The 27,236-nt window shown below is 42.3% G+C and overlaps 2 protein-coding genes and 1 pseudogene across 2 annotated transcripts; all 3 read left to right on the forward strand.

Moving 5' to 3' along the window:
• The first annotated feature begins 880 nt into the window (after positions 1-880).
• Positions 881-3,387, forward strand: LOC141658477 (geraniol 8-hydroxylase-like). Its single transcript, XM_074465422.1, has 2 exons — positions 881-1,750; positions 2,548-3,387. The coding sequence occupies exons 1-2, from the start codon at positions 881-883 to the stop codon at positions 3,154-3,156; spliced, it is 1,479 nt and encodes a 492-aa protein (XP_074321523.1). The 3' UTR covers positions 3,157-3,387.
• A 549-nt stretch (positions 3,388-3,936) lies between these two features.
• On the forward strand, positions 3,937-14,095 carry LOC141586018 (cytochrome P450 76T24-like; annotated as a pseudogene).
• Positions 8,143-10,337, forward strand: LOC141587011 (cytochrome P450 76T24-like). The gene is made up of 3 exons (XM_074408423.1): positions 8,143-8,578; positions 8,720-9,012; positions 9,888-10,337. Exons 1-3 carry the CDS (start codon positions 8,143-8,145, stop codon positions 10,335-10,337), a joined length of 1,179 nt encoding a protein of 392 aa, XP_074264524.1.
• Positions 14,096-27,236: the final 13,141 nt, after the last annotated feature.

The raw sequence follows: 27,236 nt of genomic DNA on the forward strand, positions 1-27,236 counted from the left end.
CTATAATCTTTCCAATGGTGACAAGATTTGGAAAGAAAACATTATTTGAACCTCTAATTATATCACTAGCATCCTTCAATCCTCCATCCATTCTTCATCTCCCTCCTTCCTCCCCTTCCATTTCCCTTCATAATTTTTGTTATCCAAACATCCACGTTCCATTTGCCCTCCCCTTCTATCCCCTCCCTTCACCTCCCCTCACTCCCCCTCCCCTCCTAAAATTGTATCCAAACGGACCCTAAAGCTTACCTATTGAATTAAAAGTCTTAACCACACAGGTGACTTTTTATGACGCTACCTGATCATGGAAAGTCACTACTTAATTTTATCTAAAAAAAAAAATTGCTGACGTGGAACCGTTGGCCCCAATAAATTTGAAACAAACCCAAAATACCAATAAGTTCGTCAAATAGCCATATAATTAAGGCCAAAACATTCATCCATACACAACTACTTAAACCATTTAAGTTAAGTGGTTGGGATATTCTCACAATTATTTTTTAAAATATGAAAATTGTACGATATAAAAATTATTTTTATGATCATATATGAAGATGATGCAAGTGAGGTAAATGTGTGGCTGAAATAAAATGAAAGTCAGATATTAAAAGGTAATTTAGAAACAAATAAAATGTGAAAAATGAAATATGTTATTTTGGATAATAATAGGGTGCCACCAAATGACGTTAAGATTGGGTGTCACCCTCCCACATGCATATTTTATTAAACAGATTCCCACTTATTGCATGTGAAAAGGTGGCGCCAAGATTTCCAAGTGTTTTGTCCTCAAACTTGAGTCTATCCTTATATGGACTATATAAGGGCTTTTATTGATCTAAATTCAATAGGTTTGAAACTTATTTTTATAGCTTTTATAACAATGGAACCTTACATCTTATCTCTAATTCTCATTTCTACAATTTTCATCATCTTTTTCGTCCTCAAAATTTGTCAAAAACCTACTACATCCAAACTACCTCCAGGTCCTAAAGCATGGCCTATCATAGGCAACATACACCAGCTCAGCAACAGACCACATTATTCTGTCGCCGAGCTATCAAAAAAGTATGGTCCCATAATGACTCTCAAATTAGGGACTATGACGACTATAGTAATATCATCCCCTGAAGTAGCAAAAGAAATGTTCCTTAAGCACGACTTTACATTTTCTAGTAGATCACTCCCGGATGCGGGTAGGGTATCGAACCATCATAAGCATTCCATGGTTTTTCTCCCTGTAGGACCGAAATGGCGTGACCTTAGGAAAATCGCGGTGGTTCAAGTATTCACTAACCATCGACTTGATTCAACCCAGTGTTTAAGGCAAGAGAAAGTACGTGAACTAGTTGATCATGTACGACATTGTTGTGAGAAAGGCCAAGTTGTCAATCTAGGCGAGGCCGCGTTTACTACAACGTTGAATTTATTGTCCAACACGTTTTTCTCGATCGATTTAGGTAGCCATGATTCATCTAGTTTGCTAGATTTTAAGGACATTGTTTGGCCTCTATTAGAATTAACCGGGAAGCCGAATGTTTCGGATTTTTTCCCGTTAATTAGGCACTTGGATTTGCAAGGTGTGTTGCGAAAGATGTTGGTTTATTATAACAAGATGCACCAAGTTTTCAATAGGATTATTGAGAAAAGATTGAGTGATGGTATTGCCCTAAAAGATGATGTTCTTGGCACTTTACTTAAGTTGGTTGAAGATAATGAGTTGAGCCTTGAAGATGTCATGCATATGCTCATGGTAATTTACCTATCACTTTACTCCCTCCATTTCGGTCATTTTAAGGTGTCTCCGTTAATTGTTTACTTTTTAGTTGTTAGGTTTGTGCCTTGATTCTGTTAGTCGTCGTTCGAACGACGATGGGGTTCGGGGGCAACGCTCCCGAAACTTAAACGGTATCCGTATCTGTTATTGGGCTAGGTTTGTCTTGGGCCTTTATTAGGTCATTCTGTATTAGGTCTTAGAGAGTATTATATAAACTCTCTAAGCCTCTACCTAGATCATACCGTCTCGAATCAGAATCAAAACTCCTCACATATCAATAAAACTCTCTCCCTTCTGTCCTGTGGACGTAGCTAACACACCGTTAGTGAACCATGTAAATCTGTGCGTTTGTCTCTTTATTGTTCTTTTATTAGTTTTTTCTTGCTTCTGTTATAACATTAGTTTGCAAGCTTGTTGCTAAAACAGAGAAAACTATGGGTTAATACGACGAATAAACTTGATTACCCAATCTGAACCCCAAATGATTCGATCCACAATTACCCGATCAGAACATAACCCGATTTGAGTCCAAACGACCCAAATGAATTGATTATAAACAAAAACCTAATTGATTTACAACGACCTAAGTGACTTGAATAGAAAATTACCCGACTCAAGCTAACCTGTACCAGAAGTGACTCGATAACATCATGTTCCGATTAAAAGTGTCTGGCCCGAATGACCCGTTTGCCAGGTTTTGCAAGTGTCATATTTTAATGGAGCATAATACACATACATCCCCTCTTCTCATATATACTTTTGTTGTGTAACAGGATCTATTTATAGCTGGGACGGACACAACCTCTAACACATTAGAATGGGCAATGACAGAATTACTGCGCAACCCAGAAAAATTGGCAAAAGCACAAGATGAACTAGACCAAATAATTGGCAAGAATACCACAACAATTCAAGAATCTGACATCTCAAAGTTACCGTATATTCAAGCAGTAGTGAAAGAGACACTAAGGTTACACCCACCAGCTCCGTTCTTAATACCCCATAAAACCGAAAAGGATGTACAACTCTGCGGGTTCTCTATACCCAAGGATGCACAAATATGGGTAAATGTATGGTCCATTGGTCGCGATTCAAGCGTATGGCCAAATGCTCTTTCATTTTTGCCCGAAAGGTTTATGGAAAGTGAAGTCGATTTTAAGGGCAGAAATTTTGAGCTAATACCATTCGGAGCAGGAAGAAGAATATGTCCCGGCATGCCAGTGGCTCATAGGATGGTGCATCTAATGTTAGCAACTCTTCTTCATTCTTTCAATTGGAAACATGCTCATGGGTTACGTCCTGAAGATATAGAGGTCGATGAAAAGTTCGGACTTACTCTACAAAAAGCGGAGCCACTTCAAGCTATACCCCTTATGAGATGATCCACGTAACCGAGTTTTTTTATGTAGAAAAATTAATAAATAACCGTCTTATAATTTTTATGTCCGTGGATAAACTTCTTGGTTTTCATTTAAGGCATCCATGAATGAACTTTCCACTTGTAATATTTCTTACGGAGTACTCGTGTTATTTATGTTATTTTTGATCAATATGGACGATTGTGAGTTGTGACATGTACATCTTTTAGCGACTTATGAGCAAAACTTACCAAGAGAGTTGTTATGCTATTGGGTTGTTGAATGAGACTTGTATAGATGAGACAAAACTTTTGTTAATTTCAATGCATTCTGTTCACACAAGAATTGCAATTTCCTAGTTAGAGTTAGCCAAATGTACAGTCAGTCCGACCCGACCCACGACTCAGGGTCAGCATTTCCCAGGCTCGGCCAGCCCACCCCTCGACCCAGTATGACCCGTGAACTGCCCGGGCTAGTTCAAGGTCGACGAACATGGACCCGCCCTGCCCTTGACTCGTCAAAAACAAAAAGAAAACAAAAAAAATACACTAAACCTGTGACCCGGCCCATCCATGACCCGCCCAAGGGCCGATGCCGGGTTGGCCTTCCCTTGAACAGGCCCGACCCAGCCATCCTGCCCTACCCCCAAGGGTCGGTTCAGGGTCGAGTTTTGTGAACGCACCCCGACCCAAGGCAAGCCCGGCCCGTGGCCACCTCTAGTGCAAAGATAAAATGTTTACCCTCGGTTTTTTCAGCTTGACCATAAATCTCGGTATTCAAACTGCGGTAATGCAACAATGTAACTCATGAGAAAGAATTTTACCGTATCACCTAGTGGTACTAACTACTAACTACTAGCCGGCTCGAATTTTAACAGCCTTTATTCGAATGTTGTTCACTCGAGCTTTCAAGCGACTACGAGGAGCCCAAATCTTCAAACTCCATTAATTAGGTAATCTAACTTGGATTTGATCAATCATCCTTACTTAAAATAACTGTTAGGAATTTGTATCTTTGCTCGATTAATTGTTCAATTATTTGTTTGAATTATCGGATTTTTGCTCTTAATCTTTGCTTCACTCATCTATTTTAATGATTTGACTGAAGATTAATTGCACATCACCTGTTTGTTAAAATGCGCGTTAATTTTGAACTTCGTTATTAACAATCAATCAAAATAATTAACTTGCTTAGATAGTTGTTGGTTAAATTGCATGTAATTGATGTGTATTTTAGGTGAATTGTTTGATTCTTTTCATGTTAATGTAATGTGATTGGTTATGCGCTAGTCGTTGGAAACCTACCGCAATTCTTCTCCTGTATTGGCTGTATACATTGTATTATATCGCAATATCGGTCGTGATCACTCTAAGGGTGTGTTTGGATTGAGAGAATTAGAGGGAAAGGGAGGGGAGGGAAAGGGAGGGGTTTAATTTCCTTTGTTTGATTACAATATACGGAAGGAGGGAAATGGAAGGGGAGGGGAATGAGAGGATTTAATTTCCCTCCTTTAGACCGAACTAAAATCTTTCCATCGTTGGCAAGATTTGGAAGGAAATTTTTTTTGGCTCTCATCATTTTTGTTATCCAAACAACCATAATTTATTTTCCCTCCCCTCCCCAGTCCCCTACCTTTCCTTTCCTTCCCCTCCCTCCCCCTCCCTCCCTTTCCCTCCTAAAATGGTATCCAAACACACCCTAACGGTCACTGAGATGCGTACAGTGTCATGGTTTATTACGTCTTTATTGATCTTTTATCAGCCGTATTGGTCTAGTTATGTCTCTATTAGCCTTGCAGCCAAGTAACTATGTAGCTACGTATTGGTCAGAGATTGGCTATTAGCCTTGTATATGCCGTATTGGTATAGTTTCGTCTTTGTACCACTCATAAAAGCCTTATTGGTCTAGTTACGTCTTTATTGGCCTTGTATCAGCCAAGTGCCATAATGTTTGGGCTTCATTTGCCGGTGCATTTCCCGACACAATCAACATATAGTCAGAAACAACATCTCTATCTAACAGACTGGTAATGTCACAATCCTATTCACCTGACTCCCCAGTCCCCCTTACCTTCTCATTTGTAGGAGACTAGGAGTCGTTGAGGCATGAGGTAATGTTGTTGTGGCATAATAAAAAAAAAAGGCAGTCATAAAAATTTATGGAAACTTCTGACAGGCTCTACAGCTAATTTCTTTGGCTTGTATTACATTGTTTTTGATGTTTCTGTTTTATAGTTGTATGTCTTTGGCTTTTTAAAAACAGAAACTGATTATTGATTTATTATAATTGGAATTTTACATCTAGTTTTTACATCTGTTTAATAAAACATTTTTCTGTTGTCAATTGGCCAATTGGGTGATGTCTGTGATACATTTCGTAAGGCTACTTCCACCATTTGCAGAAGCCCTAGAGGGATTGGGGTAATGTTCTTGGTAGTTTGATACAACCTTTATCTACATGTAACTATGTAAGGCTACGTACGTTTGAGCCCTTACCCTGGTATCATGCAGATGCCTTTGAGTCACTTGTGTATCAAGGTGATGTTTGTTGTGGCGTCAATAGGGGAAAACTTAAGAGTTATTTTGCCTGTGCTTGTTTTGATTTGTGTGGTTTATCACCGGTTAGAGCCTAGAGGCGATTTCTTGGCAGATTGGAGCATAGCATAGCTTGTATAGTTGCAGGATAGCTAGTGTGAGAAAGAAGAAAATAAGTATATTGAATTTGCTGTAATTGAATGCGGTGAATCTTTTTCTTTTTACCAGGATCTGTTTGCAGCAGGGACAGATACAACCTCTAGCACATTAGAGTGGGCATTCACAGAACTACTATGCAATCCTGAAAAACTGGCTACTGCTCAAAATGAAATAGACCAGATAATTGGGAAGCATAACGGACCAATTCAAGAATCTGACATCTCAAAATTATCATATATCAAGGCTGTGGTGAAAGAAACCTTGATGTTACATCCACCTATCCGTTTCTACTACCACATTAAGCCGAAAAGGATGTAGAACTATATGGGTATTTTGTCCCCAAGAATGCAGAAAATATGGGTTAATGTGTGGGCAACCAGTCCTGAGACGAGCGTGTGGCCGAATGCACTTTCGTTTTCGCCTGAAAGGTTTTTTGGACAGTGAAGTCGATGTCAAAAGTAGAGATTTTGATCTGATTCCCTTTGAAGCAGGAAGAAGGGTGTGCCCCTGGCATGCCCTGGCTCATAGGATGGTGCATCTTATGTTAGCACATCATCTTTCAAGCTATACCCCTTAGAAGATGATCCAAGTACCCGACAACCAGGCAAGTAACTCCTTTGCTTTATGCATAAATACCGTCTTATATTTCCTCTGTCCAATAAAACTTATTGGTTTTCATTTAAAGCGTCCATGAATGAACTTCCTGCTTGTGATATATCTTCTTTTTTTATGTTATTTGCCATCAATATGGTTCGTGACGTCACATCGTTTTAGCAATCAATCTATATTTCCGTTCAGATCTTAGTATCTTACTATGTGCGTCATGGTCTGCTATGCTTTTTGGTTGCTGAAATGAAAGAGTGATAAATTTCAACTCAGACTTATATAGAGTGTGTTGAAATTGAGCATCACTATGATCGGTGTTGTTTTGAGGGCTTAAAGGTGCTTGAATAAGATTAGTATTTTTTTGCCAACAGTATTACTTTCGTGTGTGGTTTAAGTACAAATAGTTTTTCACAAATTATGTGCCGTACTGTAGTAGAGTTGAGTTGAACTGTGTAAGAGTTTGTTGGCGGAAGAGCAAGAAGGCACGACACAGAGAGAGGCCGGCCGTGGGTGAAAGTTCTTACTTGTATCAGCACAAGTATATCAGTAACATGTCGAGGAAAGTGAAAATTTACAACAGATACGGGAGCCATTAATCTTAGTGACCCCAAATAATAATATACATAAGGAAGAAATATGCGAAAATTTAAATATGAACACTGTACAAGGTAAATAAAAGCTTTATTAGTGGACAAAGGGAGTAAAATATGAACTAAGAAACGAGGTATTAAGAAGTATGATTGTTCTTTGAATTGTTGGAAAAAGAGGTGTCTATTTGTATTGTTTCTCAAATTTAATTAACTTTTAATTATTTACTCTCGTAAAACACTTGATTTTAGTTATTTTGTTAAGCACACTCTTGACTGATGGTACCCTTCATTCCTCAAATAACAACAAAATATTGATAATTTTTTTTTTAGACGGATTTATATTTGAAGTTTAATAAGACTAATATAATTAGTTTGAATATTGTCTTTTAGCATATTTGAAGTTTAATAATATCAATACTATTGTTCTGCTACTCCGATTCTGTGAAATTGCATCACTTGTTCAAAACCCCCTATTTTTTTTTGACAAATCGTGGAGGTTTTAGACTGTTAGATCCTCCTATCCAGTCTGACAAGTGACCACACGTATTTTTTCTAGTTTTTTTTTTTTTTTTTTTTTTTTTAATATTTTGCATCTAGGCCTATCATTTATGTGGTCAAAATAAAGACACTAACTGTTTAGACGTTGATACTTCAATTAATGAGTATGAATTGAGCAAATACACGGCAGAGTTGGCCGATTACACTAAAACTACCTAAACAAGAAGTTGAAGTGTTGTGATATTCTCAAAATTACTTTCCAAAATACGAAAGTTGTACGATTTAAGGGCTATAAATATAAACAATAAGGACCATATATGATGATGTTAGTGGAGTAAATGTGTGGTTGAGATGAAATGCTAGTGAGATATTGGAAGGTAATTTAAAAACAGCGAAAAAGTGAAAAATGAAAGTTATTTTAGAGACGGGGGAGTATATTCTAACATGCATTGTGATATTTCAACCAAAACCTTAGATGATGGTTGAGGCCCAATCAATGACCTTAACATGTTTTTTGTGCTCAAAATTGAGTAATATGACTAATATCCCTGTGGTCTATATAAGGGTTTCTATGGATCTAGATTTAATAGGTATGAAACTTATTTTATAAAGTTTTTATAACAATGGAACCTTACATCCTATCTCTAATTCTCATCTCTATAATCTTCTTCATCTTTTTCGTCATCAAAATTTGTCAAAAATCTACTGTATCCGAACTTCCTCCAGGTCCTAAAGCATGGCCTATCATAGGCAACATACACCAGCTAGGCGACAGGCCGCATTGTTCTGTCACCGAGTTATCAAAAAAGTATGGTTCCATAATGACTCTCAAGTTAGGGACTATTACGACTATAGTAATATCATCCCCTGAAGTAGCGAGAGAAATGTTCCTTAAGCACGACTTAACATTTTCTAGTCGAGCATTCCCAGATGGGGCTACTGTATCCAACCATCATAAGCATTCCATGGTTTGGCTCCCAGTAGGACCGAAATGGCGGGAGTTTAGGAAAATCGCGGTGGTTCAGCTATTCACAAACCATCGACTTGATTCAAGCCAGGGTTTAAGGCAATAGAAAGTACGCGAGTTAGTTGATCATGTACAACGTTGTTGTGAAAAGGGCCAGGCTGTCAGCCTAGGCGAGGCAGTGTTTACTACCACGTTGAATTTATTGGGCAACACATTTTCCTCGATCGATCTAGGTAGCTATGATTCGTCGAGTCTGCAAGAGTTTAAGGACATTGTTTGGCCTGTGTTAGAATTAGCTGGGAAGCCAAATGTTTCGGATTTTTTCCCGTTAGTTAGGCACTTGGATTTGCAAGGAGTGTTGCGAAAGATTTCGGTTTATTATAAGAAGACTCTCGAAGTTTTCAATAGGATTATTGAGAAAAGATTGAGGGATGGTATCACCGTTAAAGATGATGTTCTTGGTACTCTGCTTAAGCTGGTTGAAGATAATGAGTTGAGCCTTAAAGATGTCATACATATGCTCATGGTAAGACTTCTGTTTTCCGAGCATATATTTACGGAGTAATTAGCAATTTATTTTCAGTGCAATTATATGTATTAATGTATATTTTTATGGGTTATCTTAGAACACCATTTAAAAAAGATTGCATGTCTGCTCCCTACCTCTCCTTAGGCAAGAAGTCCTTGTAGATTGCTACACAATTAACTACTATGCCAAATTAGTCCCTAGCTTTTTGCTGAAACAGAGAAAACTATGGGTCATTAATGCAAGTAAATGTGATGAATGATGACCCAATCCCGATTCCCAAACGGTCTGATCCACGATTACCTGATCAGAACGTAACCGTATTTGCCTCCAGACGACCCAAGTGAATTGATTTCAAACAAAAACCTAACTGTTTCACGACGACCCAAATGACTTGAACTGAAAATTACCCGACCCAAATGACGTGAACTGAATATTACCTGACCCAAGCTGACCCATACCCATGAGCATACTTGAATGTGGCCGTAAATTTAGAATTGATGGAACCTAACACACAGTGAGAGTTTATGATCCGGAAATGACAGTTTTTATACAATTTCATTATGAATAATGTACAATCTATACTAAATGGGTGAGACTGCATACACTTGACACCTTATCCCGCCATTGGGGCAATGGCCAATGGGCATATAAAACCCTAATATATCTTGATCACATGCACCACCTCTTCTCATATTACTTTTGGTGTGTATCAGGATCTATTTATAGCCGGGACGGACACAACCTCTAGCACATTAGAATGGGTAATGACAGAATTAATGCGCAACCCAGAAAAAATAGCAAAAGCTCAAGATGAACTAGACCAAATTATTTGAAGGAATACTGCAGCAATTCAAGAATCTGACATTTCAAAGTTACCATATATTCAAGCAGTGGTGAAAGAGACATTCAGGTTACATCCACCAGCTCCATTCTTAATACCCCATAAAGCCGAAAAGGATGTACAGTTATGCGGGTTCTCCATACCCAAGGATGCACAAATATGGGTCTATGTATGGTCCATTGGTCGTGATTCAAGCGTATGGCCAAATGCTCTTTCATTTATGCCCGAAAGGTTTATGGATAGTGAAGTCAATTTTAAGGGCAGAAGTTTCGAGCTAATACCATTCGGAGCAGGAAGAAGAATGTGTCCCGGCATGCCACTGGCTCATAGGATGGTGCATCTAATGCTAGCAACTCTTCTTCATTCTTTCAATTGGAAACATGCTCATGGATTATGTCCTAAAGATATAGACGTGGAGGAAAAGTTCGGACTTACTCTACAAAAAGCTCAGCCACTTCAAGCTATACCCCTTATAAGATAATCCAAGTATTCAACTACACAGCAGGCAAGTAACCGAGTTCTTTTATGCATTAAAATTTATAAATAACCGTCTTATAATTCCTCGGTCCGTGGATAAACTTCTTGGTTTTCATTCAAAGCGGCCATGATTGAATTTCCCACTTATGAGCAAAATGTACCAGGAAGTTTATTCGCAAACTTATGGAGTAAAACCTTTGTAATTGTCTGCTGTGCTTTTTGGTTGCTGAAATGAGACTTATATGGATTATGGAGTGTGTTTAAAATGAGCTTCCACTATGATCAGTATTGTTTTGGAGGCTTAAAGATGCTTGAATAAGATTAGTCTTGTTTTTGTGTGGAATTTATGTACATATAGTTTTTCACCAATTATGTGTAGTATTGTAGTCGAGTTGAACTGTTTTAGAGTTTGTTGGCGAAAGAGCAAGAAGGAACAACACAGAGACTCAGAGAGATGCATTGGGAATGTTCTTACTTGTATGGGCATAACTATCATTAACATGTCGAGGGAAATGAAAGTCGATAAAAGATATGGAGTCGTTTATTTCAGTGACCCTAAATAATTAACCGAAGGAAGAAATTAAATATTATATGTAGGAACTTTAAATGTGAGCGTTGTACGAGGAAAGTAAGAGCCGTATTAGTGGACAAAGGGTGTAAAATATCAAGAACACGGGAGCGAGCTATTAAGAAGTATGATGAAATAAAGTAAAATGATTTCTTAAACTGGTCGAACTTCTTTTTATTGTGAAAAAGTAATCCTTACATGCAGTTCTCGCTGCAATTTTTGATTTTTTTTTGTTGGCCTATTCAGAAACCGTTTATTTTGTGTGTACTGTTTTTCAATTGTAGTTTTAATGTGGAGTAATTTCTAGTTCTATTTGTTATTGATGTTTAATAATTGTCGAGTCCGACAGCTTTTTTTTTTTTGAATTTTTTGTTTTTGTAGTCAAAAAAAGGACACAAACTTTTATGAGTATTAATTGAGCAAAATGTACACACGGCTGAGTTGGCCAATTAAATTAAAACTACCTAGTACTTTTATTGTCCGTATTGTATATTTCAAAGTGCTTTGTGAATTTTCTAGTTGTCTTATCCTTTTGTATAAAGGGTTATTATGGATCTAGTTTTGATGGTAAACTTGTTTGACAAAGTTTCTACAACAATGGAACCTTACACCATATCTCTAATTCTCATCACTATAATCTTCGTCATCTTTTTCATCATCAAAATTTGTCGAAATTCTACTAAATCCAAACTTCCTCCGGGACCTAAAGCATGGCCTATCATAGGCAACATACACCACTCGGCTGACGAGAGACCACATCGTTCGCCGCCGAGCTATCAAAAAAGTATGGACCCATAATGTCCCTCAAATTAGGGACTATGACGATTATAGTAATATCATCCCCTGAAGTAGCTAAAGAAATGTTCCTTAAACACGACTTAACATTTTCTTCTAGAACATTCCCGGAAGCGATTAGGAAGTCGAACCATCATAAGCATTCCATGGTTTGGCTCCCAGTAGGACCGAAATGGCGTGACCTTAGAAAAATCGCGATTGTTCAACTATTTACAACCCAACGACTCGATTCAAGCCAGGGTTTAAGGCAGCGGAAAGTTGGTGAGTTAGTTGATCATGTTCGATATTGTTGCGAGAATGGGCAGGTTGTTAGCGTAGGCAAGGCCGCGTTTACTACTTCGTTGAATTTGTTGTCTAACACGATATTCTCGATTGATTTAGTTAATCATGATTCGTCGAGTTTGCAGGAGTTTAAGGACATTATTTCGGCTTTGTTGGAATTAAGTGCAAAGCCAAATGTTTCGGATTTTTTCCCATTGGTTAAGTACTTGGATTTGCAAGGAATTTCGAGCAAGTGTTCGGTTTGTTTTGATAAGATTTTCGGAGTTTTCGATAGGATTATTGAGAAAAGATTGAGTGATGGTATCGGCGTAAAAGATGATGTTCTTGGTACTTTACTTAAGTTGGTTGAAGATAATGAGTTGAGCCTTGAAGATGTCAGACATTTGCTCATGGTAAGCATCTAATCACTGTTTTTTAAGTAAATAATTAAGGAATGAGTCTAGGGGTGTAAATGATCCGAGCCGGGCTCGACAAGCCTTCGGAACGAGCTCGAGCCGAGCTCGGCTCGTGCTCGGTCAAAACGAGCTCGAGCCAAAGCTTGGCTCGGACGCTCGTATAGGCTCGTTTATATTTTTTTTGTATAATTTATATATTTAATATTAATGTTATTTAAATTATATGTTATTTAGCCATTTAAAAGTATATTATAACATAATGTTTTTTTAGTATTTTATAATCTTATTTGTTTTTTAAAAATATTTATATTTAGTTAGATTCAATAAGCGAAAAAGTGAATAATATAAAGACAAAACGAGCTCGATTCGAACTCGAGCCGAGCTCGAGCTTTTTTCGAGCCGATCTCGAGTTTCAATTTTTTAGGCTCGACGAGCTTCGAGCTGGGCCCGAGCTCGAGCTAAAAATTTCGAGCCAAGCTCGAGCTCAATTCGGCTCATTTCTAGCACTGGGAATGACTAGCAATTTTTTCTATTTTCAAATGAAGCTATGTTCAATATAAACCGGAGAAAATTCCAGATGACCCAATCCGAACCTGAAATGATCCGATTCAGAATTACCCCGACACCCCGACCAGAGCAACCTAATCTGACTCTAAACAAACTGAAAGACTCGAACCGAAAATGATTCGATTGAAGCTGACCCATACCCAAAATGACCCGATAACATGCTAGTATTAGTATATCTTAATCACATGTATCACTTCTCATGTATACTTTTGGTATGTATTAGGATCTATTTATAGGCGGGACACATACAACCTCTGTCACATTAGAATGGGCAATGACAGAGTTATTGCGCAACCCAGAAAAAATGGCAAAAGCTCAAGATGAACTAGACCAAATAATTGGCAAGAATACAGCAGCAATTCAAGAATCCGATATCTCAAAGTTACCATATATTCAAGCAGTGGTTAAAGAAACATTCAGGCTGCACCCACCAGGTCCACTCTTAGTACCTCATAAAGCCGAAAAGGATGTGAAACTATGTGGGTTCTCTGTACCCAAGGATGCACTAGTATGGGTCAATGTATGGTCTATGGGTCGCGATTCAAGCATATGGCCAAACGCTCTTTCATTTTTGCCTGAAAGGTTTATGGAAAGTGAAGTCGATTTTAAGGGCAGAAATTTCGAGTTATTACCATTCGGAGCAGGAAGAAGAATATGTCCTGCTATACCACTGGCTTATAGGATGGTGCATCTAATGTTAGCAACTCTTCTTCATTCTTTCAATTGGAAACATGCTCATGGGTTACGTCCTGAAGATATAGAGGTCGAGGAAAAGTTCGGAGTTACTCTACAAAAAGCTGAGCCACTTCGAACTATACCCCTTATAAGATGATCCAAGTAACCGAGTTTCTTTATGTATAAAAATGAATAAATAACCGTCTTATAAATTCTATGTCCATGGATAAACTTCTTGGTTTTCATTTAAGGCGTTCATGAATGAACTTCCCACTTGTAATATTTCTTACGGAGTACAGTACTCGTGTTATTTATGTTATTTTATCAATGGGTTGTGAGTTGTGACCGTCACATCTTTTAGCGACTTATGGGCAAAATATACCACGAAGTTTATTTGCAGATTGATGGAGTAACACTGTAACACTTTTGTAATGGTCTCCAATGCTTTCTGGTAGTTGAAATTTAAGAGTATGTTGAAAATGAGCTTCACTATGATCAGTATTGTTTTGGGGGCTTAAAGTTGCTTGAATAAGATTAGCATTTTCACAAATTCTTATTTCAGACGGCCAACAAGAATACTTGTGTGTGTGGAAATTAATAGGAATAAATAATAGTAATTGGACATAAACCATTACTTTAAGATTTTAGTTGAGATGGTTCATCTATTATGGTATTAGAGACTTACAATAACTTATGAAGTGGAATTTCACCCCATGGTATGGAACCGGTAGACCTGGCAAAACGGGTCAACGGGTCGGGTTCGGGTCGGGTCAATTCGGATCGTGTTAGTTCGGGTTTCTCATTGATTTCGGGTTAACTTGGGTCGGGACGGGTCATTTCGGGTTTTGGGTTTGCTGGTCGGGTCAGTTTCGGGTCAAGCGGGTCGGGCCATTTTCGGGTCAATGAAAAATAGAGAAATTGTCATTTCAAGTCTATCAGTTCAATTAGAGTTATATTTTGTCAGGTCATTTTCGGGTTTGGTGGTTTCAGAACGGGTCATTTTCGGGTCAGGCCAGTTCGGATCAAGAAAGCTAGGGTCATGTTCGGGTCGGGTCGGGTCAATTCGGGTTTTCGGGTCACATCCGGGTGATGTAGTTCGGGGCACTTCGGGTCTCGGGTCAATCGGGTCGGGTTGCTTTTGTCAGGTCTATATGAGGAGTCTATGCATTAACCACTCTTCAAGCCAATGAGCATTCGAGTGAGAGGGCGTAATAAGAATGAATATAATAGTTGGCCATCAACCATCACGTCCAATGAGTATTCGAGTGAAAGAGCGTAATAGGAATAAATATAATAGTTGAGTCTCAACCATCACCTTAGAACATCTCCAATGGTCTGGTTTAGAGACTTGCTTGCAATTTCATAAAATTGCAAACTAGTAACTCAACCATTAGAGTCGACCATATAGACTAGGTTTGCCCAATATTTTTTAAGCTAGTAGCTACATGAAGCTACTTGTTTAAATGGACCCAGAAGTGGAATTTAACCCGATCTCATTAATAAAGTTTTAATTTTTTGTTGAAAATTTGGAATTTGAACAATTAAATAGAGGAGTATATTAAGTGGGTCCATTCAAGCTAGTAATAAGTTGGCTAAACTATTTGAGTAAATTGTAGCTTGAAATTGTTATAGCTTAAAAAAATGATGTGACAAAGGTAAGCTAGTGGCAACTTGCTTAACATAGGAAATGCCCTTAGTCATTAAACTCAATGAAACTATGAAACTAAATAGGTACTCCGTCTGTTTTGTTTATACGTCATTCTTATTTTTGAATCACTCTCTTTTCTCTTTAATAACTCTCAAACTATTAGATAAAATATTATAAAATGTGTACTTATATAAAAGCTCTTATCATAAAGAATTTAAAGTTATAATTTTTATAATTTTTGAACTAAATATATTTTTTAAAAAATTAAGTCAAAGGATCATATCGAAAAACAAAAAAGCCATATAAACAAAAAACGGAGGGAGTATAAAATATTCCCTCTGTCCTGGTTAATAGTTTACACATTTCTTTTTGGGAAATGATAAATACAACCCACTGGGTTATATTTAAACATTTAATACCCTTCTATATTTGGTATTAATTTAGAAATTAGAGAATAAATTACACATAAATCAATGCAATTAATGCATATATTAACTATTTATTTCCTCTTTTAATTGTTTAAATACAACCCACTGGGTTGTATTTATCAAAACCCTTTCTTTTTTAGGTATTTCAGTCAATAATTTACACTTTCATTTTCTAGTAAAAAACCAACCCATATAGGTGGGGTCGTGGGGACTATTACATAATTACATTTCCTCTAAAGCTGATCACGGGCCGGGCTCGGATGATAAAAATCGCTCATATGTGCGGGCGGGGACGGGACAGGCCAAATGAGTGGCCTATTTAATGAGCTCAAACCCAGCCCCTATGGCGGGCTTAAATGGGCTTTTCGGGCTCTAAAATGTACGACTTATCAAACGAGATAAGTAGCATTATACCTTCAACAAGCACTTTAATAACGTAATTAGTTTATAAAATCGTACAAAATATGATGAAGTCCATATGAATTAATTTCCAAAAATATAAGAAAGACAACTATCGACACATTAGAATGCTTAATCACGTCTAGTAGATAGGAGTATAATTTAGGCTATGTAAACTTCGCTTTTAAATCTCGATAAATATATACACGAGTTTTTAACGAGTTATTTATTACTTTAACGCTACTTAAACAAACTTAATAAGAAAAAAATATTCCTTAATTAAATAATATCGGCCGGGCCGGGCCAAGATTTGGGCTAAACGCTCGGCCCAAACGTGGCCTAAAACTCTAAAAGTACTTTTAGCTTTTTTGGGCCGATCCATGGGTTTTATGGGCCAAAATAAAAGGCCCAAACCTTTCAAAAAATTGGACCGGGCTGGGTCGATTGGCTTGGCTGTTTGATCACCTCTAAATTTTCCTCCTCCTTTCAAGTTGCTGTTCATTTTTTTAAATAATTATAAACTCTAATTGGTCTCCCTTGTGACGGGTTACCATTTGTGACGGATATTTTGTAAGATAAAATGGTAACAAAATGGGTTAGTGGAGAAAGGGGACCACATGAACAGTGTTGCAGAGAGAGAAAAAGTGGGTACTTTATGAGGTAAAATGGTATCCGTCACTCCAAAGTGAAGGATATTGTTGGTCACAAATGAGATTTTGTGTATAAACTCATTCCTCTTTCGTTACCTTAATAATTATGTAAGAAACAATTGTAAACTATTGATCGGGACATAGAGAGTATACATAAGGAAGAAGTATGATTGTTCTTTGAATGGTTGGAAAAAGTGGTGTCTATTTGTATTATTTCTCAAATTTAATATTAACTTATAATTATTACTCCTTATTTGCCAATTCACAAATATGGCAGGTAAACACTTGATTTTAGTTACTTCATTTTAGGGGGGTTCAGAATAAACCGAACCGTAATAATCGAACCGAAAAATCGAAAAACCGTCCATTTTTAAGGTTTGATTAACCACCGTTTCGACAAAGCGGTTCGTTGAACCGAACCGTTAACTTTATTATGGAAACGGTTCGGTTAAGGTTCGCAATTTTAGATAACTTGATTAACGCGAACCAACGTTTCACAAAAAAGTAAGCAAAAAATTAAAATATTATATAAAAAACTTTTTTTTGTTTAGTTTTCTTAGTGTATCCAAATTTAAATTTTTTTAAATTGATTAATGCTAAAGTTTTGCTAATTAACTTTATTGTTGAGTACACTCTTAACTGATGGTACCCTTCATTCCTGAAATACGATCACTTGTTAGACTAGACTGGAGGATCTAACAGTCTAAATCACGTTCCAAAAAAATCGAAAATCTTTTAGACTGTTAGATCTGCTGTCCAATCGGACAAATGACCACTCATTTTTTCTTGTTTGTTTATTTTTGAATACTAGTTTGTGTCCGCACCCTACCGGCCGCGGTATTCTATTTGTTTCCGAAATTATTTCATGCCTTCCAATTTAGTCTAACTGTTTTCCCATATATGTAAGTGGCTTAAATGTTGTATATAACAAATTCCGTTTGTAATTAATTTGCTCATGTTTCGACAAGAAGAACAAACCAAATTCATATAGTTACATAACACATGAACACAACTATGAAAATATGAGTAACCTAAAGATAGTTTTGAAACGTTATGACATGCCAGTGACATAGTGAGCAATCATAGGAATGGGCAGTGTTGGAACCCGTGCTTGTGTCAAATTTTAAAAAGCACTAACCCACCAACTTTCTGTAAATACGACCTTTACCTTCTCTCAATCTCTCCTTTTCAATCTTTTTCAATGACTACCTCTGGTGTCTCCTTCCCAAATCCTCACGAACCAAACTCACTTTTCATCCTTATCAATTTCACTGCTTGGACTAACTTACCCCACAAACATATCAGTTATGGAAAACGCAAGTTGGTGACATCCTCCACGGTTTCGATCTGCTTAAGTTTGTCAATGGCTCTCATCCTCTCCCTGCTGAAACCATCACTGCCAATCCCGCCCACTATACCTGGAAGCGCCAGAATAATCTCATCAAAGGGGCTCTCCTCGGCACTCATCATCCCTCTTGTTCTCAAGGCTACTTCATCTCGTTATGTATGGATTATCCTTGAGAAAATATATTGTTCCGGGTGTAATTCCAGAGCAAGTATCGTTACCACCCGTGGCTCGTAGAATAATGTCTTGAGTTGGATTCCTCGCGTCTCTATCGTTCCTCTCGGCCTCTCCTGCAACAATGAACAGGCGAGGGCTTGGCTTTGTGCCAAGCGTACTCACTCCGACGCTCAAGTCAGTAAACTCAAAGGATTAAGCTGTGTTACTTGGCTAGATACGTTGTAGAGAGATAAGGGAGATATTACCAGATGAATAGTGTATTTAGGTTCAGTTTCTTGGATCCTTTCCTCAATGAAGGTTGAGGAGTATTTATAGGCTTTCACCTTTTGTCACGTAGTGGCCAAGTGGCTAACAGGTGGAAAGACCGATCTACCCCTCGGCCGAGGGACCCATGGCAGGCCGGCGGGCCATGTTGACTCACCGCCGAGGGGTCTTGGATATGAGTACGCGGATATGTGTCCCGGCGACTAGTTGTCACGCCGAGACCCAGGCTAATGAGCCGATGGGTCGCATCGGCTAAATTTGTCTAAGTTGTTGACTTCTTTGTGGATATCTTTGACCTTGCTCGGTGTGTTGACTTGGTCGTGGTGCGAGAATATGCCCCATCAATTTGCCCCCGGCGTAGTCATCCGTGGTATGGGCTCCGATGTACTTTTGAGCGTATATTCTGCGCAAGTAACTTTCACAAATTTTCTGTATCGGCTTCTTCTTGTGTACCGGCGTGGCTCTTGGTAGGCCGTACCGTATACCATATCCCCCCTCCACATGGGTGCATAAAGGGTATCCGATGTGGAAAAGAACATGACGTTGGCGAGACCGGTGAGAGTCTTAGGTTGATTTTGATTGCCCCGTACGTGCTCCCTAGCTTGGTTGATCGGGTGGCGGCGGAGACTAGATACCTAGGAATTTGTTGAGGAAGATGATCAGTCGAAGAGATGTGAATAGGCGTGTTGAAGACGCTTGGTCCTTTGTTGCATTGATTGACGTTCGACTGTTGCAACGATTGACATCCCACGGTTGCATGTTTGACACGTGTATGTTCGCTGATTGGTTGACGCTTCATGGGCTGTGCCCTGATTGGTCCTTCTTCATGGGCTTTTCTCTATAAATAGGTCAGTTATTCCGTGATTTTGGCCTCCATTTTATTTTCGAAAATTTTTCTCCAAAATCTTCATCTCTCCAAACTTTCAAGGGTTGTCTTCGTCTTCTTAATCTTCGGAGTATTTGATCCGGCGAGTGTTTTTCTTTAAGGTAAACAAGCAAACTTTTATTTTTCTTGCTAGTAATTTGTTGTGAATCATGTCCTCTGATGCCGGGATTGGTACTTCTGCGCCGGGGGGTTCCCCGTCGCGTCTTGATGAGGAGGAGGGACTGGAGGCCATCCCGCTAAGGTTTGGGGGCCCTAGGTCTCCTTCTCCCGTAGCTGATCTGCCCCTCCTGGAGGAGTTGGAGGGTGAGGATGATGCTGATGATGATGAGGGGGCTCCCGGTGATGGTGGGAGGATTACTATTCCGGATCGTGGTGAGGGGGCTCCCGTTGATGGTGGGAGGACGACTGTTCCGGATCATGGTGAGGCCTGCACGACTGGCCTCGACCGTGTCTGGACAAATAAATTCGCAAGCAGCTCCGGAGAAACTCTTTTCGGAGATCATTTCTTCCTTGGTGAGGGGTATAAAATTGTTTTCCCTGGGGAGGGTCAGGCGGTCTGTCTTTGTCCTCCCCGGGTCATATCGGCGTGTACATCGGCATTTGGAGTACGGGCTCCGGTTTCCTTTGAACGAACACGTCATGGCCATCATCAAAGCTATGAATCTTGCCGTGGCCCAACTGCATCCGTTGGCCATGAGGACGATAATCGGCTTTGTGTGGCTCTGTCTCTTCAAAGGGGAGGTCCCTACGGTCAACTTATTCCGCCGACTTCATAGTCTTCGGCCGTCATTCGCCCGAAAGGTGGGGTGGTACAGCGTGCAGACGGAGCCAGGATATGTCTCCGTAAACAAGCTTACTTCTGCAAAGGCGGCAAGAGCGATGGGTGTACGTCCAAGTGCTTGGGAGGACTACCCGTTGCCTCGGTCTTTTCGAGCCCCGTTCACTTACGGTGTGAGACCCGGAAGAGTATGAGAAACACGTCTCCGGGGTAGCAAGGTTAAGATGGATGCTTCTTTTGTCCCCCTTACTGCGGATGAGAAGCGGGCAATGCGGCTATTTGATCTTTGAGGAGGGATGGCTGCCCCAGGACTCGGATTATTCTTCAAGACGAGCCGCTATGCCGCGTCGGCCTCATACCGGCCCTCAACTGGGGTGAGTGGGGTCGGTGTGAGGCCCACCTTTGCTTGTTATGTTCCTTTTCGGAGCCTTGTTTTACTTCCTTTATGTAACTCTTGTTTGATTTCTTGCAGATCGGTTTGGGCGGGGTCTGTCTGAGAAGGACTTGAAGAGGCTAGGGCTTGACAAGGACGGGAAGGTTGTCCAGCGGCGTCCTACGGTTGAGTTGAAAGATCGCCGACTGTCCCCTAACGAACTCATGGACAAACAGACGAGGGCGTTGGATCCGGAGACGGCTCAAGCACGGGTTCTTGGTGGCGTGCCGAAGAGAACAAGGAAGGCGACGTCCAAATCGGCGGCGGTCAGTATCAATGGCAACTCCTCTTCGACCCCGGTGGTCGAAAAGGGTCATGTGGAGGTGATCAACATTGCGAGGGGGAGGTGACCGTTGCTAAGGTCCCTTCTCCGAAGAAGAGGAAAGACCCACCGTCCGCTTCCACCGTTGCCGCGGAGAAACTTTGTTTCCACCGGACCCTCCAACTAAGAGGATTCGAACTGGTACGGATTTAACCCGTGGTTCGGATTTAGCCGGCTCGTTGGACATTCCTGACGACAGGCTTTTCGACGTGTCAATGCATGGTGACATGGATGCTCGTGTAAATTTCTTGTAGATCCACCGTCGGCCTGCCATTCTCACTGATCGGCAAGTAGGGAAGCAGCCTGAGAAGGCGATTGAGAAGGCGGGTGGCCAAAACGTCGTCATGGACTCTTCACCCCAGAAGGTTACTCCCACCGAGCTCGTGGCGGAGGGCGAGAGAATATATAAGAGGCTGGGGAGATGGAGTCGTCTAGCCGCCTCCCTCATCATAGAGCAGGAAAAGGCCACGGCCCAATCTGGGCCGCCGATTGCAAGGCTCAAGCTTGATCTCTCTGCGCGAGGGGGGAAGCCGGGAAGGCTAAGCTGGATCTTCTTCTTTGCCAAGGGGCGTGCGGAGGAAGCGAGAAGCTGCCGAGGGCCGAGAGGGCCAAAGTTGAGGATCTTGATGGCGCCACGGCCAAGATGATGGAGGAGCGGGACGGTATAAAGGTGCCTATGACGCCGTGTGGTTGCCAAGAGGGACGAGTGGGAGGATCGGTTCGAAGCGGCGGAGGTGCTCGGGGACATGCGAGGCTATCCTTGCTCAAAAAGAGAAGGATATTGAAATGCTTCAAGATGATCTCCTCCCAAAATGTGCGTCCGATTCGGGACCAGGCCGAGAAGGCGGCCAGGGAGGCAATCGAAGGGCTGTCCCCGACGATTCCTTCCGTGGGATAAATTCGACCAGCTCTGGATGAGATAGCCGATCTTTGCGAGCGGCTACAACGAAGGCGGAGACAGCGAAGGCGGCTCAGGTAGATGAGGCCAAGGAGTTGCTTGGAGATGGTCAGCCTTCCTCAAAGCCGGCTACCGAAGATGCTGTTGCTACCGATGGAGGGCTACAACAAGCATAGGGAGACGGGCGGTCGTCACCAGACTCACCCGGCGTCTCGGATAGCTTCAGCTGTTCGGGGGCCAATTATTGAGCCTTCTCTCCCTGCCATCCTTTTGGCGCTTCAAATCCCAAGTCTGTAATCTTTTGCTTTTTTGCTTCTTCGCTTTTTTGTAAAGCTTTGGTAGGTAGAGTTTAGGCTACCCTCACGGGGACGGCCGTCGTTTGTACTCTCCTTGCAGTCAATTTTAATGAAGTTTTATCTATTTGGTCCTCGGCTTGGCCGGGACTCTGATCACGATCCTTTACTCTTCTTGTGTTATCAACTGTCTTCGTTTTTACACTCGTCATGACCGAGGCGGTTTGAATGCATGTCTCAACTGTGTCTAACGTCTTTAGCATTCGTAACTGTGTAGGCATATTGACCGCTAGATTGGCGTCTCAATTGCACTGAGTATACGTTTCTTTTTAGCGTATCGGCCGACGTGTTCCCCGTCGCTCTCGGTTTTGGCCGAGGTAATCGGGGTTGCGGCTTCGATAGCGTTAAATGAATGTGTAGGCATATTGACCGCTAGATTGGCGTCTCAATTGCACTGAGTATACGTTTCTTTTTAGCGTATCGGCCGACGTGTTCCCCGTCGCTCTCGGTTTTGGTCGAGGTAATCGGGGTTGCGGCTTCGATAGCGTTCGTAACTGTGTAGGCATATTGACCGCTAGATTGGCGTCTCAATTGCACTGAGTATACGTTTCTTTTTAGCGTATCGGCCGACGTGTTCCCCGTCGCTCTCGGTTTTGGCCGAGGTAATCGGGGTTGCGGCCGATAGCGTTAAATAGCTGTGTAGGCATATTGACCGCTAGATTGGCGTCTCAATTGCACTGAGTATACGTTTCTTTTTAGCGTATCGGCCGACGTGTTCCCCGTCGCTCTCGGTTTTGGTCGAGGTAATCGGGGTTGCGGCCGATAGCGTTAAGAATCGTGTAGGCATATTGACCGCTAGATTGGCGTCTCAATTGCACTGAGTATACGTTTCTTTTTAGCGTATCGGCCGACGTGTTCCCCGTCGCTCTCGGTTTTGGCCGAGGTAATCGGGGTTGCGGCTTCGATAAGCGTTAAGAATCGTGTAGGCATATTGACCGCTAGATTGGCGTCTCAATTGCACCGAGTATACGTTTCTTTTCAGCGTATCGGCCGACGTGTTCCCCGTCGCTCTCGGTTTTGGTCGAGGTAATCGGGGTTGCGGCTTCGATAGCGTTAAGAATGTGTAGGCATATTGACCGCTAGATTGGCGTCTCAATGCGACCGAGTATACGTTTCTTTTTAGCGTATCGCCGACGTGTTCCCGTCGCTCTCGGTTTTGGCCGAGGTAATCGGGGTTGCGGCCGATAGCGTTCGAATCTGTGTAGGCATATTGACCGCTAGATTGGCGTCTCGGTGCACCGAGTATACGTTTCTTTTTAGCGTATCGGCCGACGTGTTCCCCGTCGCTCTCGGTTTTTGGCCGAGGTAATCGGGGTTGCGGCCGATAGCGTTAAAGAATCGTGTAGGCATATTGACCGCTAGATTGGCGTCTCAATTGCACCGAGTATACGTTTCTTTTTAGCGTATCGGCCGACGTGTTCCCAGTCGCTCTCGGTTTTGGCCGAGGTAATCGGGGTTGCGGCCGATAGCGTTCAGAATCGTGTAGGCATATTGACCGCTAGATTGGCGTCTCAATTGCACCGAGTATACGTTTCTTTTTAGCGTATCGGCCGACGTGTTCCCAGTCGCTCTCGGTTTTGGCCGAGGTAATCGGGGTTGCGGCCGATAGCGATTCTTCCTTCGAGTTTCCGTCGGTGGCGAATTGTGTAGGGGACAGACACTTTGATGGAGAACTTGGACGATTCATTTGTTTGTCATGATCGTGCGTTGGGGTGTCCACAATGGGTTTGGACACCTCCGCCGCTATACAAAGTATTTTCTCAGGTTATCGGTGTTCCAATGGCTCATCAAGGGCACACCTCCCATGTCTGTCAGCCGGTATGTACCCGGCTTCATCTCTTCGACCACTTTGTAGGGACCCTCCTAGTTGGCCGTCAGTTTGCCGTGAATATTTCCTTTGTTGGTGGCAGCCGACTTCCTTAGGACTAGGTCTCCTATTGTTAAGTCCCTTTTGTGGACTCTTCGGTTGTAGGCTCTATTCATCCGGTTCTGATATACGGCCAAGTTGAGGCGTGCCGTGTCTCGGCTTTCTTCGACCAGGTCTAGGGAAGCTCTTAGGCCCTCCTCGTTTTCAATTGGGTCAAAAGTGGCCGTTCGAATGTCGGCACGTCGCCGATCGGCAAGACCGCTTCGGAGCCGTAGACTAGGTGGAAGGGGGTGTATCCCGTTGCTTCTTTCTCCGTGGTTCGAAGGGACCACGGACGCCGGTAGTTCATCGGCCCACCTTCCCTTAAGATCTTCAACCGTCTTCTTCAAACCGTTGAGGATGGTTTTGTTTCGCTCCCTCACTTTGCCGTTACTGCGGGTGGCGGACGGAGGAATACGCAAACTTGATGCCAAGCTCCTCTAACGAGTTCATTATCGGTCGCTCCAAAACTCTCGGCCGTGGTCAAATACCACAACTTGGGGTAATCCGAAGCGGGTTATAACGTTTTCCCAGTTACCTTTCGACGGGTGTGGTCTTCATTGTATGCTGCTACGGCTTCAACCCATTTGGTGAAGTAGTCAACGGCGACGATTAAGAACTTCCTTCCTCCGGAGGCCGTTGGGAATGGCCCTAGCATGTCCATCCCCCATTGTGCGAAGGAAAGGGGACTAAGCACCGGGTTGTAGGTCTCGGAGGGAGCGTGTATCACCGGGGCATGCATCGGACGTTCGTGCACTTCTTGGTCTTCGTTACGGAATCTTGAAGCATGGTGGGCGAAGTAGCCAGCTCGGAGAGCTTTGTGGGCTAGTGTTCTTGCCCCCATGTGATGTCCCGAGATGCCTTCGTGGATTTTTCGATGCTCGATTCTGCGTCGGCCGGACCGACACACTTCAAGAGTGGTCTTATTACGGATCTTCTGTACAGTTCCCCTTCGAATACCAGGTACCTGGCGGCGATCCTTTTTATTTTGGCCGAGGGATTGCGGCCCTCCGGCAATTCACCTGTAAGCTTGTATCTCATTATCGGAGTCATCCACGTTGTCTCGGTCTCTATGTTACCCACTATGCCGACGGTCTCAGTGATGCTTTTCGCGTTCCTGATGTCTACCAGTACGGTTCGGCTGACATTCTTGATGGTTGGTGGCGGTTTGGAGAGAGCGTCGGCCGGTTGTTCTCGGATCTGGGAACGCACTGGATTTGGAAGGATTTTAATTTTGCTACGTCGGCTTTTACCCTCTCTAGGTACCTTACCATTCCGTCGTCCCGAGCCTCATACTCCCCTCTGATTTGGTTGGTAACCAACAGTGAGTCTGTCTTCAACACAATGTGTTCTGCTCCGGCAGCCCTAGCTAGCTCGACTCCGGTTATCACCGCCTCGTATTCGGACTCATTGTTCGAGGCCGAGAAGGTGAATTTCAAGGCGTACTCAAACTCGTCTCCGTTTGGGCTGATGATAAGGATGCCGGCGCCTGAGCTATTCGTCGTGGAGGAGCCGTCGGTGTAGACCTCCCATATGCCTGGGTTTGGCTCTTCCCGATATGTGCATTCGGCCGGAAATCGCAAGCGCTTGCCCCTTTATCGAAGGCCTTGGTTTTTGTCTTGAATGCCGAAACCGGAGAGCTCCATTGCCCATTTGATGAGCTGCCGGATTGTTCGAATTTTTCCAAGGATTTCTCCAATGGCTGATCGGTTAGGACCGTCACGGGGTGTGCGTCGAAGTAGGGTTTTAACTTCCTTGTGGCGACGACGGCGAAGGCGCTTTTTCGATTAGTGGGTAATTTTCTCGGCGGGCAGCGGTGTATGGTGACAAAGTAGATTGGGTGTTCTTTGTTTGTCTTCTTCCCTGATGATCACGGCACTGACCGTGGCCGAGGTTACTGCTATGTATAGGTATAGCGTCTCCCCCAATATCGGCCTGGACAGAGTTGGGAGAGTCTGAAGATGAGCTTTCAGTTGTTTGAAAGCCGTGCTCTGTTCCTCCCCCCAGCTGAAATCTTTATTTCCTTTCAACACTTTGAAGAATGGTGTGCTCTTGTCGGCTGACCGAGAGATGAAACGGGCGAGAGCCGCCATCCTTCTGGTCAGCATCATAACCTCTTTCCGATTCCTTGGTTCCGGCAGGTCTAGGATTGCTTGGACTTTGTCTGGATTGGCATCTATGCCTCTGGCGCTGACAAGTACTCCTAGAAATTTTCTGCCGGACACCGAAGTTGCATTTCATTGGGTTGAGCTTCATCTTGTATTTCCTTAGTGAACAAAATGTCTCGTGTAAATCGCCGGATGCTCATTTGTCGGACTTGCTTTTTACAATAGCATCGTCGACGTATGCCTCAATGTTTCGTCCTTTTTGATTTTGAAACACTTTGTCCACCAGCCTCGTATACGTTGCTCCGGCGTTCTTCAAACCAAACGGCATCATTTTGTACATGTATGTGCCGTTGGCGGTGATAAATGCGCATTTAGGCATGTCTTCCTCGGCCATGAACACTTGGTGATACCCGAGAAGGCGTCCGGCAGGCTTAGCATGGTGTAGCTGCCGTGGCGTCGATTAAGCTATCTATCCGAGGCAAGGGATAACAATCTTTGGGGCATGCTTTATTAAGGTTGGTAAAGTCTACACACATTCTCCATGCTCCCGATGATTTCTTCACCATTACAACATTGGCTAACCACTCAGGATAAGTACAAGGCATGATGAAACCTGCCGCTAGTAATTTATCTACTTCGGCTTTGATGGCCTCGTCCTTCTCGACCGAGGAGTTCCTCATTCTCTCGCTTGTTGGGCGGCGGTGGGGAGTACGTTCGACTTGTGAACAATCACCTCCCGATTCACGCCGCATCTCGGCCGCCGAGTATGCGAAAACATCTTTGTTCTTCCTCGGCGGAGTCCGGGAGGTCGGCTCGAATTCTGGTTCCGGTTGTTGACACCGACGGTTACGGTGCGGCCGGATCAATCTCTACTTCCTCGGTCTCTGCTCCTTCGACCATGCCGATGGTCCGGTCGTTCCCGGATCTGGGGGTGTACTGTATCCGGAACGAGTCCAGTTCTGAAGCGACAGCTCTCACCCTTACTAGATACCTTATTGTCTCGTAGTCCTGGGCTTCACACTCTCC

This window comes from Silene latifolia, chromosome 6 (assembly GCF_048544455.1).
Source record: "Silene latifolia isolate original U9 population chromosome 6, ASM4854445v1, whole genome shotgun sequence".
Classification (NCBI taxonomy): domain Eukaryota; kingdom Viridiplantae; phylum Streptophyta; class Magnoliopsida; order Caryophyllales; family Caryophyllaceae; genus Silene; species Silene latifolia.